The sequence below is a fragment of the Equus caballus genome, chromosome 7 (genome assembly GCF_041296265.1).
Source record: "Equus caballus isolate H_3958 breed thoroughbred chromosome 7, TB-T2T, whole genome shotgun sequence".
Taxonomy (NCBI): Eukaryota; Metazoa; Chordata; class Mammalia; order Perissodactyla; family Equidae; genus Equus; species Equus caballus.
In genome coordinates this window covers 23,269,883-23,290,791 of record NC_091690.1, presented here as the reverse complement: position 1 = coordinate 23,290,791, position 20,909 = coordinate 23,269,883, and the positions used below count along the sequence as shown (strand labels likewise).

The following is a 20,909-nucleotide window of genomic DNA, read 5'->3' as shown; positions in this document are numbered from 1 at the left end:
ATTATAGGCAATGGAGTCAGTAGTGATTTATACAAGAGAGGCCACTGAACTCCAATCAGTGTATCTAGACTTAAGGAAAAGGCCTTGGCCCTGCTTCAAAAGATTGGCAAATGAATGTATATTAATGTTTATTTAATTAAAATGAAATGCATACATTGTAATTTCTATTTTTCAAATGACTCCCCCTTCTGACTTTTTTGATTTACAAATCTTGTCAGCTTAGAGAGCATTTTGTAAAGACAGAATTTTGAAACAGAGAAAATAAGTGCTTTTCCAACATGAATGGAACCATTATGAAAGTTGGGAAAAGAAACCCTCAGGCAAACACCATGCGTGCATCACATAGTGCAGGATGGAGCTCACAGGCAGGAAGGCCAGCCAAGGATGATGGGTGTGGTTCCAGGTTCCCTCAGCAACCTCTGGAGACGTAAGCTTGGGCCATGGGGTCAGCCCTGCTAGCTCATTGCCAGACAACCTACAAAAATCCTGTGATCATCCAGTTAATGATCTGGTTTGTCTCTCTATAAGTTTTTATGACATTGGGCACATTCTCCACATGGCTAGAAAATTAGAAGTCACTATAGAAGAACGGAGAAAAAAGTCATTTAGAAATAAAACAAATCTAAATAACTCAAATTAGAAAAATCAAGACTAAAAATACGAACCATTTAAAATGAAGAATGTGCAACCAAAAGAAGTCAGTGTAGCCACACTTACATCATACAAAATAGACTTCAAGCCAAAAAGTGAAGCAAGAGACAAAGATGGATATTATATAATGATAAAGGGGAGAAGCCAACAAGAAGACATAACATTTATTAATATATATGCACCCCAAATAGGAGCACCAAAATATATAAGGCAACTATTAACATACTAAAGGAAGAAATTGAAAGCAATATAATAATAGTAGGGGACTTTAACATCCCACTTACATCAATGAATGGATCATCTAAACAGAAAGACAATAAGGAAACATTGGCCTTAAATGACACATTAAACCAGGTAAACTTAATAAATATACACAGAACATTCTATCCCAAAACAGCAGAATACATGTTCTTCTCAAGTGCACATGGAATTCTCAAGGACAGACCACATGTTGGGACACAAAACAAGTCTCAAAAATTTAAGAAGATTGAAATAATATCAAGCATCCTTTCCGACCACCACAGTATAAAACTAGAAATCAACTATGGGAAGAAAACTGGAAAAATCACAAATATGTGGAGATTAAACAACACACTACTAAACAACTACTGGATCAATGAAGAAATCAAAGGAGAAATAAAAAAATAAATGGATACAAATGAAAATGAAAATATGGCATACCAAAATCTTTGGTATGTAGCAAAAGTGGTACTAAGAGGGAAGTTGATAGTAATACAGGCCTACCTCAAGAAACAAGAAAAGTCTCAAACAAACAATCTAATCTTATACCTAAAGGAACTAGAAAAAGAAGAACAAATGAAACCTAAGTCAGTAGAAGGAAGGAAATAATAAAAATCAGAGCAGAAATAAATGAAACAGAGACTAAAAAGACAATAGAAAAAAAAATCAATGAAACTAAGAGTTTGTTCTTTGAAAAACTAAACAAAATTGATAAACCTTTAGCTAGACTCACTAGGAAAAGTGAAAGAAGGCTCAAATAAATAAAGTCAGGAAGAAAAGGGGGGAAGTTACAATGGATACCACAGAAACACAAAGGATAATTAAGAGACTACTGCAAACAGCTATCTACCAAGAAGCTAGAAAATCTAGAAGAAATGGATAAATTTTTAGACTCAAACAACCTTTCAAGAGTGAGCCATAAAGAAATAGAAAATCTGAATAGACTAATTAGAGTAATCAAAAACCTCCCAAAAAACAAAAGTCCAGGACTAGATGGCTTCACTAGTGAATTCTACCAAACATTCAAAAAAGATTTAATACCTATCCTTCTCAAACTCCTCCAAAAGACTGAAGAGGAGGGAAGACTTCCTAACTCATTTTACAAGGCCAACATTACTCTGATACAAAACCCAGACAAAGACAACAGAAAAAAGAAAATAACAGGCCAATATCTTACATGAACACAGATGCAAAAATTCTCAACAAAGTATTAGTAAACCAAATACAACAATAATTAAAAGGATCATCCACCATGACCAAGTGGGACTCATTCCAGGGATAAAAGGATGGTTCAACATCCTCAAATCAATCAACCTGATACACTACATTAACAAATTAAAGGATAAAAATCGTATGATCATCTCAATAGATGCAGAAAAAGCATTTGATAAGATTCAGCATCCATTTATGATAAAAACTTTCAATGAAATGGGTATAGAAGGAAAGTACCTCAACATAATAAAGGCTGTATATGACAAACCCACGGCCAACATCATACTCAGCAGTGAAAAACTGAAAGCTTTTCCTCTAAGATCAGGAAAAAAGATAAGGGTGCCCACTCTCGCCACTTTTATTCAAAACAATACCAGAAATGCTAGCCAGAGCAATTAGGCAAAAAGGAAAAATCAAAGGCATCCAAGTTAGAAATGAAGAAGTAAAACTGTCATTATTTGCAGATAACATGATTTTAGAGATAGAGAACCCTAATACTACACCAAAAATCTATTGGAAATAATAAACAAATACAGTAAAGTTGCAGGGTACAAAACCAGAATACAAAAATCTATTGCATTTCTATATACTAACAACAAACTATAAGAGAAATTTAAAAAACAATCCCATTTACAATCACAACAAAAAGAATAAAATACCTAGAAATAAATTTAACCAAGGACGTGAAAGACCTATACACTGAAAATATAAGCCATTATTGAAAGAAATTGAAAAAGACACAAAGAAATGGAAAGATACTCCATGCTCATGGATTGGAAAAATTAACATAGTTAAAATGTCCATATTAGCTAAAGCAAGCTACAGATTCAATGTAATCCCTATCAAAATCCCAAAAGCAATTTTCACAACAATAGAACAAAAAATCCTAAAATTTATATGGAACAACAAGACTCCAAATGGCCAAAGCAATCTTGAGAAAAAAGAATAAAGCCAAAGGTATCACACTCCCTTATTTCAAACTACACTAAAAAGTCATAGTAACCAAAACAGTATGGTATTGGCAGCAGACAGACACACATCAATGGAACAGAGTTGAGAGCCCAGAGATAAACCCACACATATATGGACAACTAATTTATGACAAAGGATCCAAGAATATACAGTGGAGAAAGGAAAGTCTCTTCAATAAATGGTGCTGGGAAAACTGAATAGCCACATGCAAAAGAATGAAAGAAGACCATTATCTTACACGGTACACAAAAATTAACTAAAACAGATTAAAGACTTACATGTAAGACATGAAACCTAAAACTCCTTGAAGAAAACCTAGACAGTATGCTCTTTCACTTCGGTCTTAGCAATATCTTTTGGGTATGTCTCCAAAAGGAAGACAAAAGTGAAAATAAACAAATGAGACTATATGAAACTAAAAAGCTTATGCACGGCAAAGGAAACCATCAATAAAACAAAAAGACTACCTACTGAATGGGAGAAAATATTTGCAAATCGCATATCTGATAAGAGGTTAATATCCAAAATATATAAAGAACTCATACAACTCAACAACAACAAAAAACGATTAAAAAGCAGGCAGAGGATCTGAATAGAGATTTTCCCAAAAAAGACATACAGATGGCCAATAGGCACATAAAAAGATGTTCAACATCACTAATTATTAGGGAAATGCAAATAAAAACCACAATGAGATATCACCTCATGCCCACTAGAACAGCTATTATCAAAAAGACAAGAAATAAAGAATGTTGGAGAGGGTGTGGAGTAAAGGTAACCCACATGCACGGTTGGTGGGAATTGGGAAGGTAAATTGGGGCAGCCATTATGGAAAACAGCATGGAGATTCCTCAAAAAATTAAGAATAGATCCAGCTATTCCACTTCTGAATATTTATCCAAAGAAAATGAAAACACTAACTTGAAAACATTTAAGCACCTCTATGTTCATTTCAGTGTTATTTACAATAGCCAAGATATGGACACAACAAAAGTGCCCACTGATGATGAATTGATAAAGAAGATGTGGTATATGCATATGCAGTGGAATACTACTTAGCCATTAAAAAGATGAAATCTTGCCATTTGTAACAACACGGACGAACCCTGAACATATTATGCTAAGCAAAATAAGTCAGACGGAGAAAGACAAATACCATGTGGTTTCACTCATGTGGAATATAAAAAACAAATGAACAAACAAAACAAAAACAAACTCATAGAAGCAGACAACAGACTGGTGATTACCAGAGGAAAAGGAGGATGAAGGAAGGGAGAAATAGGTAAAGGGGGTCAATTACATGGTGACAGATGGCAACTACACTTTTAGTGGTAAGCACGTTGTAGTATATACAGATGTCAAGTTATAATGTTGTACACCTGAAATCTATACAATATTATAAACCAACGTTACCTGAATAAAAAAATTGAAAAGATAAAAATACTCTTAAAATTCGATATTGTAGAATCTATTATGACTATAACAAAAACAAAAAAATAAAAAAGATAAAATGAAGAACGGTGAGTGCACTACGTATCAAAATTCACGGATTAACTTCCACTTCCAGTCAAGATGGAATAACAAGGATTAGATGTACCCTCCTGTCTGGAACAACCAGTACACATACAAGACAACAGACGTCAAGTACAAAGGACAGTGACCCCTAAGAAACAGGAAACTAATGAGGTGCGCCCTACAATTGCCTCAGTTTACTGCCTTGGGGGAATCTTCAGGATGCAGTGTGGTGGGGAGCAGGGCAGGCAGAGCCTGGCAAACTCCCTGATTTGAGGAGATAAAACTGGAAACCAAGAGAGTCCAGGAAACCAAGGCAGCTAGAATGTCCAGTGCACAGTGTTGAAGAGGATTGAGTTGCACAGGGAGAAAACACGCATCTGCACCTTTCCTCCAGTATTCATGACAGTATTGATCAGCATATAGATTTGAAGAAACTACCCAGGGCTGGGGAACGAATTGCCCCAAAGAATTAGAGGGAATACTACTCAGCACTCACACAGAACCCTCAACAGTATCTGTTCCCACTAGACAGACTGAAAAACTTCATAATTCATGAAGCACCTGTTAGAGTCTCCATGAGTCTTGCCTCAGTAATGAGGTGAATTAACCCTAGGCTAAATAGTTCTCAAATCCTGCCTAACAAATCTTTAAAGCATGTCCTGAAGGCATACAACTGTTTATAAGTAACTTAACTGTGCTCCAGAAGAAAGCTCAAGAATATTTATAGAAACACAAAATATCAAGCATCCAATAAGGTAAAATTCACAATGCCTGGCATCCAATCAAAATTACGAGGCATGCAAAGAGGCAGGAAAATACACCCAATAATAAGAGAGTGAACCGATAGAAACCAACCCAGAACTGACAAAAATATCAGAATTAGCAGACAAGGGCACTAGAATTACTATGACTTTATAGGTTGAAAATTTAAGTAAATACAGTGAAGATATAAAAAAGATCAAATTATGTGTTAACTCAATGAGGGAATCCTTTCACAATGTATATCAAATCATCATGTTGTATACTTTAAATGTTACAATTTTGTCAATTGTACCTCCTTAAAGCTGGGGGAGGGGCAGGAAATAATCAGAAAAAAAGAGACCCAAATAAAACTTCTAGAGAAAAAAACTACAACGTCTAGCATGAAGATTATATTGGAATTAATTGCTGATTAGGGGCTGCAGAAAAAAAAATTAGTGGACTTCAAGACATAGCAATAAAACTATCCAAAATGAAACAGAGGAAAATAATTTTAAAAATAAGCAGCACACCAGCGAGCTATGGGACAATAGCAAGCAGCCTCACGTAAGTGTAACTGGAGTTTCCAAGGAAGAAGAAAGTGAGGACAAAAAAATTATTTTTGAATAATGGCCAGAATTTTTCCAAATTTGATGAAAACTATGAACCCACAGATCCATGCAGCTCAATGAACCCCAAGCAAAAGGAACACGAAGAAAACTACATTAAGGCACATTAAAATCAAATCGCCCAAAACCACCCAGAGAAAAATGGCACATTATGTACATGACAGCAGATTTCTTACAATAAAAAAATGTGAGGACAAAGGAGTCACATTTTTAAAGTATTGAAAGAAAAGAAACTGTCAACTTAGAATTCTCTAGCCAGCAAAAAAAAAAAATTCAAAACTGGTGAGAAATTTTCAGACATACGAAAGCTAAAAGAATTTATCACCAGCACTGTAAGAAATATCAAAAGAAGTTCTCCAAGCAGAATAACAGATGGCTAAACGGATCTACAAAAAGGAACAAAGAGCTCCAGAAATGGTAACTATGGGAAAAATATGTAAATTTTTTTCTTACTTAAATCTCCTTAAAAGAGAACCTGTTTTAACCAAAACAGCAAGAAAACAAACAAAAAAAAAACAATGCAGTCTGGGGCTTATACAGATACAAATTAAAATACCTAACAGCACAGCCTCTAGAAGGTCTGAACAGAGTGTGGGAGGGAAGGTAAAATGTATGAGGAACTAAAACTGGACTATAACCAGAGAATTTTAGAAAAATTATAAGAAATCCATGTACAACAGTATAGCAATAAATTTGGAAAGACAGAGAGAATGATCTTTTAGAAAAGTATCAATTGTTCAAATTGACTTCTGAGAAAGTAGAAAGCCTGAATAGATCAGTAAGTAACCATAAAAGAAATTGAGAAGGTAATCAGTTACTTCTAAGACCCAGATAGTTTTATAAATGAGTTTAACAAGTCTTTGAAAAAACAGATAATTCCTATGTTATTCAAATTTTTTCGAGGGCATAGAAAAAGGTAAGCATACTAATTCTACAAAACTAGAACCATTAATTCCAAAACCAAACTGAGATATTTAAGAAAACCTCATGAATACAGATCCAAAACTTGTTAAAAATTTGAAAAATAGAATTCTAGGATGTATTAAAGGCACAATACATTGTAGTTGTCTTTATAATAGGATGCAATGATGGTTCAGGGTTAGGAAATCTATTTAAAAAGAAGTTTCCTTTGTTGAAGTCTCCTTTTTAATTCAATCATTTGCTAAGTGTTGCTTTGTTTATTCATCAAAAATTTAGCATGTATTATATATATGCCAGGCACTGGATACTGAGAATTCAATGATGTATAAGATTTGGTCCCATACAAATAAAATGACAATACAGTATAAAGGCTATGACAAGAGAAATACAGGGTACCATGAGAATAGATAAATTGGTACTTCAACATTACGATGCTGTTGGAATAATCTTGTTGAGGTGACAATTGTCCCTTCAAGGATAGTGGCAGTTGGTAGGGGGAACATGGGCCTACACAACATAATCAGAAAGCAGTACAAAAAATTCTGATGGTTGATTGGATGAAAAAGTGTAGAGTCAAAGATTCTTTGGGGTCTCAATATGTGTTATGTATAAAAGGGTAAACTAAAGGTCAATTAAATTTTGAAAATACTAGGTTAAGTATAAACAGACTTCTTCACTGTAGTACTTGTCAACAGCTTTATGGTGCTCTCTGTCATTCTCTAAGAGCAAGTCACACAGCGTTAGTATGTAATGTTTAGGAAACATTTGATTACAGAACCCTTATTTTGCAGAACACCTTGTGTTCTTGTGTTTGGTGCCCCAAAAGCCATTTAGAAAATTATTCTGAACCAGGATCACCTGTGAATCAATAGGAACGGCTCTGACCCATAGATAACTTGCAATAAAGCAGTATTAATCTTTGTTAATATCTGCAAATATTACCGGATAAATTTTCAACCTAAAAATAACAGGCTCATTAGAAACAAATACTTCTACTACTAAACTAACTGCTTAAGCAAACAGAAACTTTGACCTTAACTCTCTATTCTGAGTAATTAGACAGCTCACTTATCTAGACACAGAAAAACTACAAGCATTTAGAAACAGAGAAAACCTGAATGCACACAAACTCCTAGAGACCAGGGAGAGTCACTAAATTAGATTAGTGTTCAGAACCATAATCCATGTATCACTGAAACTTTGATTCTAAAATTAACATTTTGTACATATTAAGTTTGATATGTACAAAAGGTACACTTCAGCATGCACTAAGTAGCGGCCTTCTTAACACCAGGTGATCACTGATTAAAGCGCGTTGCTAACTTTGTGTACAATGTCTCTAAAGTTAGTGATGTCAAAAAAATAAGACACATCTTTCCTTTTCATGTTTTCAATATATTAAAAAGCAACATAGTACAAATGCTGTGGTTAATATTACAAAGGATCCAGATTTTTCAAGGAATGAATCTTTATAAACAATTTTTATAAACAAGTTGTACAATAAAAGGGAAACACTGTCTTGATAGATAAAAGTTTTTAAAATCAGAAAATGTTTAAGACTAAATTCTTTCAAATGTTCAAACAAAAGAGCAACCTGTACAATCTCCAAAATAAAATGTGTCAAGTTTGAGTGACAGAGGCAGCACCTAAAGGCTTTGTGAACCTTTTTTCCAAAAGAGTATACTTTCAGTAAAACATTTTACCATTTATCTATGTATTTACGTTTTTGTTACTCTTGAAAAGGGGATTTACACTAACACTGTATTTTTAATGTAAAAAAATACATTTAGAGATATTTAACTTCCTGAGTGAATTCAATCATACATCAAACATGATTTAATGAGCAATTCTAAAATTTTAGAATGAAATAGCATGTGTAGATTGATTACTTACATGTTCAATTTGAGTAAAACTCAAAAAAAGCATGTCACAGAACTTACACTTAAATTCTCTAAGAGGTTAAACAATATGATTTATCCCCAAACTTTACCAATAAGCTTTCTCAAATAAAATGTTAGTAAAATGAATCACTGAAATTACATTTTCTCATTTATTAACAAAATACTGACAGTCATTTCAGACTATCACCTTGAATGTTTTCTGATACACTAAAATCTGATTTGCTAACAAGAAACATCTTGCAATACAAAAAGATGACAGATAATTAAAATATTTGCTTTATAATACAACCAATCCATATAATATATCCCTTCCTCAACTGTCTAAAATGATTACGAATTGCGGCATTTTCTTTTGCATAAAACCCTTTCCTCTACACAAAACCCTGAGGTGAAAGGTTATTAATGTAATAAAACTGGAACCACAATTCTTCTCATTTCTTATTAGACTGTAACTATAGGTTTAAAAATCTTTATAAAGAAATGTGGCAACTTGTAAAGGCGCTCTGTACAGTTTTAACAAAACAGTCCCACACCAACTTAGCCAAAAGGGCCTAAAATGACCCTATAAAAACAACGTCCTTTCAACACTTGTTAGTGTCGAGATGAGCGCCATTTTCCATCTCTACCACTGTCTCTTCTGCTATCATAGTCATGGCTCCAGCCATCGTGATTCCTATCTTCATAGAAGAAATCATCTCTGCTTCCTCTGTAATAGTGGTCAGAGGAGGGATCAGAGTAACGCTTTTCACGGCTATAATGTCTATCTGCTACATAGGGATGAGAATTTTGTCTGACTTTACGCTGTGATGATGGCGTATCCTGGCGCCACTGGGAGCTTGAAGACTGGTTAAAAGTATGATTATGTGACTGAACTGATGGGGAAAATCCTGATTGATCCAGATGTGGAGAACCGAATTTCCCGCCATATGACACATGTCTCATAACACTGTTCATCTGAGGAAAGGGAAAAAGAAGGAAATGTTAACCACAAATATTTCCGATATCAAAGCCAACAGATATTTGGTCATGGTTAACCAAATAGATAATGACAGAAAAGCAAAATCACTCCTTCCTAGGCGGATCTTAAGTTAAACATAACTAAAAGTACAATAGCTTCATTCATTCTAATGTATACCTAAAAGATATCTGTACATAAGTACTACTCCTTGCCCTGAAGAATACAACTCAGAAGGGAAGAAGTTACACAAAATGACTATACTGTGAGTCACTGTGATGAACATATAAAGTCATGAGCTCAGTATAATTAGGAAAGGCTTCATGAGGTGGCATATGATCTGAGTATTAAAAGTATGGATGGAATATTTTAAGGAAAATATTTTAAGGGGTAAGTATGCCAAGGAAAGGAAATTGAGGATAGATACTAGCCAACGATGATTTTTTTAATGGCCTACAGCAAAATGAGGAAAATGAATACTACGTATATAAAAGTTGATATGCCTTTATATTGCTCTCAACTTTACTTCATTTCACTCATATTTTCACTCTGCAGACCTGTGAAATACAAAAGCCTAGGGACTGTAAGCCAAGATTATACACAAAGAAAATAAAAAGAAATGAATGTAAGAAAAAGAAAAAAATGAGGGACTTGGCAACTGATTAGAGACAGAAATGATACAGTAAAAGATACTTAAGATTTTAAGCCTAGTCTCATGGTGATATTATTACAGAAAGATGGAAAGTTCAAGAGGGAGCTGGTCTAGAAGACTCCCGTATATTAAAGTACTAATATTAAGTATTAAAGAGAGTATATAAGTCACTCAGCATAGGTTGCGAGAACATCAGAGAATGAATTTCCAGTATTTGAAAACACATCAATGATGGTAAAGAAAAATACAGATGTGAACTGTACTTCTATCTATTTTCAATCTTTTATATATATATTTCAGGCCAGTGAAACTAAAATGAGTGACCAATCTAGCTAAAATTTAAGTTAATTTATGAATTATCAGAACATTTTAACTAAGTAAGATTTTTTTTTTAGCAACTCAAGTTGAAAAATTATCCTACCACTGCTTGTCTCTGAAAATTTTCCGGAGAAGAGAAAGATCTCTGAATTTGCTGCGCTGATGGAGTCATGTTATCCACCGTCCTTTCATACCTGTGAAAAACAAGAAAACCAACATATAACCATTCATTCAACAAATATTTACTGCATACCAATCATGAGCAAGACACAGCTCTCAAAGGTAGGAATGAACAAGACAAGATATCTGACCTTGTGGAGCTGGGGTGAGGATTCAGAGAATAAGACAATTTCACGTGCTTATAAGGGATATAATGAATGAGTAAAGAACAAATAGAGATGAGAGAAAGAGAGTTCTATTTTGTCTTGGCTGGTCAGGGATGGCCTTTCTAAAAGGGAGACAATTGAAGTGAGAGCTGAATAACAAGATTACTTAGAGGCAAAACATTCCAGCTAAGGGAAGGACCAGCACAGGGGTGAGCTAACTATAGCCTGTGGGCTAAATCCAGTTTTTGTAAACAAAGTTTTAATGGAGCATAGCCAGTTCTTTTGTTTCGGTATTATCTACGAAGTGTTACAACGCAGAGGAAGAAAGTGCATGGCCTACAAAGTCTAAAATATTAACTATCTGGTCCTTTACAGAAAAAATTTTGTCAATCCCTGGGGTAGTGCAAAGGCCTAGACTGAAAACTAAAATGAAAAGGATTTCATCAATTAGATATACAAGATGAGGGAAACAGAAGAAATAAAAGATAAAACCTAGATTTTTGGCTTGAGCCAACAGGTAGACATTTACTGAGACAGGAAAGAGGAACAGGTTTCGGGGAGCAAGGAATTGAGAGTTCTGTAACATAAGGAGAATATTAATTTTAAGGACTTACACCTTATTCCTCACTTCCTAAAGAGGTAAGTTGCTCTACAGAAATACTCAGAAAATGTTTTAAATTAATTTTATTTTAGAATATGCCTTTGGAATCAAATCATCAGCTGATTTGTCTTATACTTTAGATCTTTTTACTTTAGGTTTTCTTACATCAGGCAATATATCTGTATGCTAAGGGGGTAAAAAGTATAATTTTACTTATAAAAACAGTATAAAAATGATGTACGCTCTTGCATTCGATTAAAATTATTTACTTGTATTTTCTTTTTTTCCACAAGAAATTCTAAGGGGGATGAAACTCTTTTTTCGCTCCACCTAAGATACCTTTGAAGGTTCTATAAAAGCGGTTGGAGATGCTTCAAGTTCCAGCTGCACTGAGAAGTATTTAAACACGATTACTTTCAGCTGGCACAAAAGGATGCTAAGAGGATACTTTTTTTTATACTATTGCTTTCTTACAATTTCGCCTTCCAATATCTGTTCACATCCAACCACTTCTCTCCAGCTCTTGGCACCACCCTCATCCAAACCATCAACCTCACCCCAATACTTCCTTGCTATCTTGCTACTAATACCAAAACCTTGCTACCAATAACTTTCGAATTGGTCTATTTTCACCCTTGTCCCCTCCAATCCATTCTGTCATTACAATCAAACACTTCTTTAAAATACAAACCTGTTCCTATTACTATCCTACTGAAAACATTTCAATGTCTTCCCACTGTTCTTAGGGTAAAATCCCAAAATCATAATATGGCCTATAAGATAGAGCCTCTATCATCCCTCCTCTCTCTACTTCATCAATATCATCCACTACTCTCCATTTTTCATTCATTATGATCTAGGTGCACTGGCCTCTTTCAGGTCCTCACTCATTTACATTGTCTGTCCTTGCTAAAACTTTCTCCAAGCACTTTGTACTCCTTCTTTAGAGAACTTAATATAGTCATTAAACAGGTAGTCACAAAATATATATAGTATGTGTCTTCAAATCAACTTTAAGCTCCACTAGGCAGCATATCACAGGGGCTGGGCTTGATCACACTGCCTGGGTTGGAATCTCAGCCCATTGCTTATGAGCAGTTGAAACACGAGCAAGTTAACTTCCAATCCTCATTTTCTTCATATGCACAGTAGAGATAATAATAACCCCCACCTTGTAAGACTGCTCTGAGGAATAAATGAGAGCATCAGTGCAAAAGACTTGGTTAAGAACCTGACAAATGATAGGGGCTGGCCTGGTGGTGCAGCAGTTAAGTGCACACGTTCCACTTCGGCGGCCCAAGGTTCGCCGGTTGGATCCCAGGTGTGGACATGGCACCGCTCAGCAAGCCATGCTGTGGTAGGTGTACCACACAGAAAGTAGAGGAAGATGGGCACGGATGTTAGCTCAGGGCCAGCCTTCCTCAGCCAAAAGAGGAGGACTGGCAGCAGTTAACTCAGGACTAACCTTACACACACACACACTTACACACACACACACACACACGAACCTGACACGTGATAGGCATTTGTTAACTCTTTCTTGAATGAAGCCCATTATGAGTGATAAATAGCTCTACGGATATACCAGGAAAAAACTGTCCCTGGTAAAACATCAGCTTCCCCAAAGCAAATAAAATTATTTAAGTAAATATATGGCAACTTTTCTAACCCACAGTAGCTGGAAGAGATTTTAGAGATCATTCAACTTCTCTTCTTTACAAATGGAAAGGTAGACCAGCTCTACAGAGAAACGAGACTAGCTCATGATCACACAATTAGTAGAGGCAGACCTAGAATCCAATTCTACAAACCCTTAGTCTAGTAGTCTGTTTACTAGTAGGTATTTTTAAACTGCAAGTAGTAACCAATTAGTGGTCATGAAACTAATTTTAATTTTTAAAAGAAGATAAAATAAAATAGAAAATAGAGTGTGCTGCAAGCAATAAGAAATGTTTCACGAAATTTTTTTTCAGTTAAATACAGGTATATGTGGGTGTGGGTATATGTCTTTACAAATGAACATAAATATAGTTACGTATGTATCCATTTTAAGGGGACTATTACAATGTGTCCGTCTACAGTCCTCTTAGAACAGACACATTTACACACACATAGGCATACCTCATTTTATTGTGCTTCGCAGCTATTGCATTTCTTAACAAATTGATGGTCTGTGGCAATCGTGTGTCAAGCAAGTCTACAGGTGCCATTTTTCCAACAGCATTTGCTCACTTTTTGTTTCCGTGTCATATTTTGCTAATTCTCACAATATCTCAAACATTTTCATTATTATTATATTTATTATGGTGATCTGTGATCAGTGATCTTTAATGTCACTATTGTAATTGTTTTGGGGCACCAGTCACAAGCGGCACCCATATAAGACAGCAAACTTAATCAATAAATGTTGCATGTCTTCTGACTGTTCCACTAACTGGCCGTTCCCGTCTCTCTCCCTCTCCTTGGGCCTCCCTATTCCCTGAAACACAATATAGAAATTAGGCCAATTAATAACTCTACAATGGCTTTTAAGTGTACAAGTGAAAGAAAGAGCTGCATGTCTCTCACTTTAAATCAAAAGCTAGAAATGATTAAGCTTACTGAGGAAGGCGTGTCAAAAGCCAAGGTAGGCTGAAAGCTAGGCCTCTTGCACCAAACAATTAGCCAAGCTGTGAAAGCAAAGGAAAGGTTCTTGAAGGAAATTAAAAGTGCTACTCCAGTGAATACACAAATGACAAGTGAGAGGCTGGCCCCATGGCCGAGTGGTTAAGTTCATGGACTCTGCTTCAGCAGCCCAGGGTTTCACCAATTTAGGTCCTGGGCATGGACATGGCACCACTCATCAGGCCATGCTGAGGCAGTGTCCCACATAGCACAACCAGAAGGACCTAGAACTAGCGTACACAACTATGTACTGGGGGGCTTTGGGGAGAAGAAGAAGAAGAAAAAAAAAAAGAAGATTGACAACAGATGTTAGCTCAGATGCCAATTTAAAAAAAAAAAAACAAAGAAAGAAAGTGAAACAGCCTTATTTGCTGAAGTGGAGCAAGTTTTAGGGGTCTGGATGGAAGATCAATCAAGCCACAGCATTCCCTTAAGCCAAAGCCTAATCCAGAGCAAGGCCCTAACTCTCTTCAATTTTGTGAAGGCTGGGGGTGAAGAAGCTGTAGAAGAAAAGTTCGAAGCTAGGAGAGGTTGGTTCATGAGGTTTATGGAAAGAAGCTGTCTCTATAACATAAAAGTGCAAGGTGAAGCAGTAAACGCTCATGTAGAAGCTGCAGCAAGTTATCCAGAAGATCTAGCTAAGACAATCAATAAAGGTGGCGACACTAAACAACAGATTTTCAATGAAGACAAAACGGCCTTATACTGGAAAAAGACGCCATCTAAGACTTTCATAGCTAGAGAGAAGTCAATGCTTGGCTTCAAAGCTTCAAATGACAGGCTGACTCTCTTGTTAGGGGCTAATGCAGATGATGACTTTAAGTTGAAGCCAATGCTCATTTACAATTCTGAAAACCCTAGGGCCCTTAAGAATTATGCTAAATCTACTCTGCCTGTGCTCTGTAAATGGAACAACAAAGCCTAGATGACAGCACATCATGTTTACAACACGGTTTACTGAATATTTTAAGCCCACTCTTGAGACCTTCTGCTCAGAAAAAAAAATTCCTTTCAAAATACTATTGCTCATCGACAATGCACGTGGTCACCCAAGAGCTCTGATGGAGATGGACAACGAGATGAACGTTGTTGTCATGCCTACTAACACAACATCCATTCTGCAGCCTTTGGATCAAGGAGTAATTTTGACTTTCAAGCCCTCTTATTTAAGAAATACATTTCGTAAGGCTATAGCTGCCTAGACAATGATTCCTCTGATAGATCTGGGCAAAGCAAAATGAAAACCTTCTGGAAAGGATTCACCATTCTAGCTGCCATTAAGAAAATTCATGATTCATGGGGAGAAGTCAAAATACGAACATTAAGAGGAGTTTGGAAGAAGCTGATTCTAACTCTCATGGATGACTTTGAGGGGCTCAAGACTTTGGTGGAGGAAGTAACCGCAGATGTGGTAGAAATAGCAAGAGACCTAAACTACAAGTGGAGCCTAAAGATGTGACTGAATTGCTGCAATCTCATGATAACACTTTAACAGATAAGGAGTTGTGTCTTATGGATGAGCAAGGAAAGTGGTTTCTAGAGATCAAATCTACTTCTGTTGAAGACTATTGAAACGACAACAAAGGATTCAGAATATTACACAAGCTTAGTCGATAAAGCAGTGGCAGGGTTCGAGAGGACTGACTCCAATTTTGAAAGAAGTTCTCCTGTGGGGAAAATGCTATCAAATAGCATTGCATGCTGCAGACATTGTTCATGAAAGGAAGAATCAACTGATGTGGCAAACTTCACTGTTGTCTTATTTTAAGAAAATGCCACAGCCACCCCAACCTTCAGAAACCACCATCCAGATCAGTCAGCAACCATCACGATCAAGATCCTCCTCTACAAGCAAAAAGATTACAACTTGCTGAAGGCTCAGATGATGGTTAGCATTTTTTAGCAATAAAGTATTTTTAAGTATGTATATTTTTTTAGAGACAATGCTGTTGCACACTTAATAGACTACACTATAGCATAAACATAACTTTCATATGCACTGGGAAGCCAAACAATTGTGACTTGCTTTACTGCGATATTCACTTTACTACAGTGGTGTGGAACCAAACCCACACTATCTCAGGGGTGCGCCTGTATCCATAATCCCACAAAGCAAATACTATAGCAGAAGAATAAAGAGGAAGGAGCATAAAGAAGGAAACCAATCATTCATTAAGTGTTTTGAGATCACTACCTAAAGAAATTCCTAATAAATGATTTTAACAATAGGTAAGAAATATTACCTGCTAGGAGATGTGGAGGTAGGGCTTGAATTTCCAACATGATGCTGGGGATATGACAAACTGACATCCTGCGAGGCATGGCTACTTCCTAAAATGAAACAATTTGAGAAATTCTTGATAGAAAATTTACTTTGAAATTTTCTCTTCCCCCCACCCCAAATCACTCCAAAAAGGTACATAGAGGCTAAGAGAGGAAACCCAAATTTCAGTAAGACTACTTGACAGTTGCATCAGAGTGAAAATTCTAAGTGTTTAATACCCGATATATCCAAAACAAAGGGTTCCAAATAAGGTACTATCCAATGTATAAACATCCAATCTGGCCATAATATTCTGGTCGCCACACTAAATCGTAAGACTAGGTACACAGAAAGTTTCATCCTCACATTATCAAGAACCAAAATTTGTAAAAGTAAATTACAAAGCAACCAGGAAAAGTATTTTCAGCAAATAATCCTTGCTCCTTTCAGAGCGTGGACCCAAACCCACATCTTTCTAACAATAAAGTTTATGTTCATTTCACCAAGCCAAACTGAAATTTTAAACTCAGTTTTAGAATTACAACTTTCAAAATTCATGCTGTCAACGTTACCTATTTTCAGGAATATATGAAGTTTACTATTCACAAAGCTTGAAGTATTTTCATCCAAAAAGAGGTTCTTAAAACCTAATAATAAAATTAAGAACAAAAAACAAAGCAGCAAACGACCCCCCTTCCCCAAACAACATCATTGAATAGTTACCTGATCTAAACTGAATTTTGATGGGCCTTCCAAAAAGTTTGATTCCATTAAGCAGATTCATTGCATAAGGAACAGATACTTCATGTTTGAAATTCACAAATGCAAATTGCTTTGGTTTACCATCCCTATCTTTTGGAATTTTCACTTTTATTACTGGCCCAGCCTATAGACAAAAAAGTGTTGAGAATTTAAATAAGGCAATTTCAGGAAAACACTCAAATTTTACAAACAAAGTTTTAAAACAACAGAAATGTAATCAGGAACTCTACAAAACAGATACCCACGGATTCCCACTGAGGTTAAAGAGCCAACAATTTGAATGAAAAGTAGATTAATTAATTTGGGGGTAAGGGAGCCCATAAGGAACTGGAAACACAATCACTGCATTTACATTTCACAGCACTTCATGACTTTTTAACGAGGCGACCAACATCCGTCATTTTCCCATTCCATGGAAATTAACGTTTATCAAAAGCAAGAGACAGTGGTTTTCTCGGACTAAAAATTCATTTTTGTATCGATTAATCAAAAATTACCAGTTGTTGGAGGATGGAACTGGAGACAAGAAGATACTTTAAGTTTTTAACACATTTAGTACAGAAACACTACAATGCTGCTTTTCCACGGAGTACTTCCTAGTCTTTTTAAAATATTTTAATGCTGCAATTTTAGAGGAAACCTATCTACGGAAAACAAACACAAAGAAATTGAAACGTAATTTACCAGTCAGATGAACTAAAGACAAAGTGTCCTAAGAGGAAGATGAGACGAGGAGGAGCAGGAAAAAGCTCCGCTCAACCAAGTAGGAGCCCTGAATCTTCTCCTCGGGATGCTTCACTTAGCATCCCTCCACCACCTTTAGCTGTCACTTTGGCGGGAACTCAATAGGGTTCTTCTAAGAAGGTGACACCCAGCGAGCGCCTCACTTCCTAAGCGCGAACTCCAGCCCCAACCGGCCCACCTGTCGGACGCCCGGACCGACAGCCAAGCCGGCGCGCAGACAGCGAGGACGGCCGCCGGGCCGGGCCCCGAGCGAGCCGGAAAACGAAAGGGAAAGGCTGACCTCGGCCGCTTACCTGGTGGAAGAGTTCGAAAAGGAGCTCCTCTGTCACTTTAGTTTCAAGGTTGCCCACAAAGAGAGTGCGATCCGCTTCCGCCGCCGCCGCCCCCATCGCAGCGTCGCCCCCTCCCTAAAAAGGCCGAAGGGTCGTCGCCGGCGCACCTACTGCGCACTCTCGGGAACCCCACGTCCTCGCGCTCCCGGACGTCACTGACGTATACGTCAATCACGCTCGCTCTCGGCCGGCGTCTACTTAGGCTGACAGACTGCGCATTCTCGCGAGGAGAGCACTCCTTAAAAGCGTCGCCTTGCTCCGCCCCCGCACTAGTTATGGCTTCCGGGGCTTTTGGTCAGCGTGTGCGGTGCGGGCGTGACTGATCTGTGGAGCCGCGAAGGGCCTACCTGGGCCGAGGGACGTTGCGGGCAGTATTTGAAGATGGCTCTGAACTACGTGTCCTTGTCCGCCGGCGATCAAGCGAACAGGGTGGCCTACCGCTCCTCCCACGGCGACCTCAGGCCGTCGGCCTCAGCGTTGGCGATGGTCTCCGGAGATAGCTTCCTCGTTGCCAGGCCGGAGGCGACCCCTCCGATTCCTATTCCTCGGCAGGCTGGGAGGCCGAGCGTTCGTCCCGAGCGCAGTCGGGCGGCTGCTGGCGGTCGGAGCCCGGCCCGCGTTATAAAGGGGAGGGAACCGGATGGGCGGAACCGAAGCCGCCAAGCTCGGTTCTCCCCGTACCCGACCCCTGGGGTTAAACTCGATCTCTTAAGGAGTGTGCTGCAGCAGCGTCTGGTTGCCTTCGGGGGTGTTCTCGCAGCCCGGCTGTTGGCGTAAAACCGGGAGCCCCCTCCGCCCCCTGATTAGCTTGTGAACAAGGCTTCTCTGAAATGCTTTCTTGGTGCAACTGCAGTGTTATTTTTAGGGGGATGAATTTCGTTTTAATATAAAAATACGTAGGAATCCAGTTAAGATAGCCCAGCATAAAGGGAATTTTTACTATTGCACAATTCAGATGTTTTTAAGCGGCCAGAATGGTTAGTTCGGGAAGGAGATAGAAGAGATTTTTTTTTCTTAAGTAGTCACAAAGCTGAGCTGGAGGGACCACCCTTCCCAGAGGACAGCTAAGCTTTTGTTCACCCTTTGTGCACTCCATTCCAACAGTGGATCCACATGTCTGCTTTCCACAAGTCTTCCCTTCCCTCGCTGGCAGATTCTCTACCTTGGGATTTGTATTTCAGGCTTCCTTGACTGCCTCCCTTTCTACCTCAGATGACTGCCTTTACCTTTACTTCTGTTGGCGAAAAGGAAAGGCTGCTTTTTACTACCCTGGCTTGTCCTTCCACCTATGGCCCAACACTTACCCTGTCATCTTGTCCTCAACACTTAACCCTCTTCCATCTTCCATCTCCCTTCTTCGCTTTTTCTTCAGGAATATCTACAAACTTCACTCTCAACCGTACTAAGAACAGCAAAAGCAAAACCTAAACCTTGCTACTCTTTCAAATTATTAAACCAATTTTATATTTCTTTCTTTGCCAAAGGCTCCAAGTGGATTTTTACACTTAAATTTGTCATTTTATTATTCTCATTCAGTCCTGGCTTCCTGAATCTGAATCTCTTGTCCCCAAATACACAAAAATTGGAAACGTTACTCACAGTCTCCTATCAGGAAGCGGTTCATCTGTTCTCTCTAGCATCTTCCTTGAACTTTCTTGTTTGTCTTTACTCATTCAACAATATTTGAAGATCTTTCTAGTGGTAAGCACTGTGGATGAACTTTCCATAGTCCTGCCATCAAGGAGATAAGGAGTGTATTCTAAATAGAGAGGCCAATAAGTCGATAGGTGATCACACCGGACTGTTGATTAGGAGCAGTGATAAGAACATGCCCTGATTGCAGCGGCCTTCCGGAGTACTGCACTGGTTCTTTGACCTGGCTGATTGCTCCTTTTTTGCTAATATTTTTGTTCTCTTAACCATGCATTCCCCAAGGTTTAAAGGGTGGTTTTGGAGAAAGTTAGTGGGTTTTGTAAGTGCCACTTCTTTATGTAAGCCAGTAGACTAGCTTTTTCCCAGGGAACTCTTGTCTGTAATTATGTTTGGACGAAGCAGAATTACCATACCCCACACAACTGAGTTGTTAAAACTACGTCTTAAGAAAAATGTTGCTAAGCCAGAGAACTTCCATAAGAGAGATTAATATAGTAAGAGATCTGGAAACCAGGTTATAGGAAAAATGTTTGAAAGAGTAACAATAGCTGCCTTTTATTGAGTGCTATGTGCAAGGTTGTGTGCTAAGGGCTTTTATTCATTGTTTATTCAGATGTTTATTGAGAACTTATTCTCTGCCTGCTGCTACCTGTGTTTGGCACTTAGAATAAAGCGATGAACAAAATAACTTTTCTGCTTTTATGGAGCTTTATGTATGTCACTTAATTCTCACAGCAGCCCATAAGAGAGGTATTATGCTTTGATTTTATTGCTGAGAAACCAGGGCACAAAGAGATGAAGTAAACTTTCCAAGGTCATACAGCTAGTAAATGACAGAGCTTGTAGCCTTTCAACCCAGG

General features: G+C 37.6%; 2 protein-coding genes across 2 annotated transcripts; one reads left to right on the top strand and one right to left on the bottom strand.

Annotated features, from left to right (window-relative positions):
- Positions 1–8,252: 8,252 nt before the first annotated feature.
- RBM7 (RNA binding motif protein 7) lies at positions 8,253–18,993 on the bottom strand. Its single transcript, XM_001502176.6, has 5 exons — positions 18,358–18,993; positions 17,282–17,444; positions 16,539–16,626; positions 10,808–10,898; positions 8,253–9,733 (listed from the first exon to the last, which is right to left on the bottom strand). Exons 1-5 carry the CDS (start codon positions 18,451–18,453, stop codon positions 9,371–9,373), a joined length of 801 nt encoding a protein of 266 aa, XP_001502226.1. The 5' UTR covers positions 18,454–18,993; the 3' UTR covers positions 8,253–9,370.
- Positions 18,778–20,737, top strand: C7H11orf71 (chromosome 7 C11orf71 homolog). The gene has a single exon (XM_005611579.4). The coding sequence runs from the start codon at positions 18,778–18,780 to the stop codon at positions 19,171–19,173; it is 396 nt and encodes a 131-aa protein (XP_005611636.1). The 3' UTR covers positions 19,174–20,737.
- Positions 20,738–20,909: the final 172 nt, after the last annotated feature.

Coding starts and splice junctions, on each gene's coding strand:
- RBM7 (XM_001502176.6), bottom strand. CDS start 18,453: ATGGGGGCGGCGGCGGCGGAAGCGGATCGCACTCTCTTTGTGGGCAAC. Junction 17,445..18,357: donor TTTTCGAACTCTTCCACCAG/GTAAGCGGCCGA, acceptor TTTTGTCTATAG/GCTGGGCCAGTAATAAAAGT. Junction 9,734..10,807: donor ATTTTCAGAGACAAGCAGTG/GTAGGATAATTT, acceptor CCCTTTCCTCAG/ATGAACAGTGTTATGAGACA.
- C7H11orf71 (XM_005611579.4), top strand. CDS start 18,778: ATGGCTCTGAACTACGTGTCCTTGTCCGCCGGCGATCAAGCGAACAGG.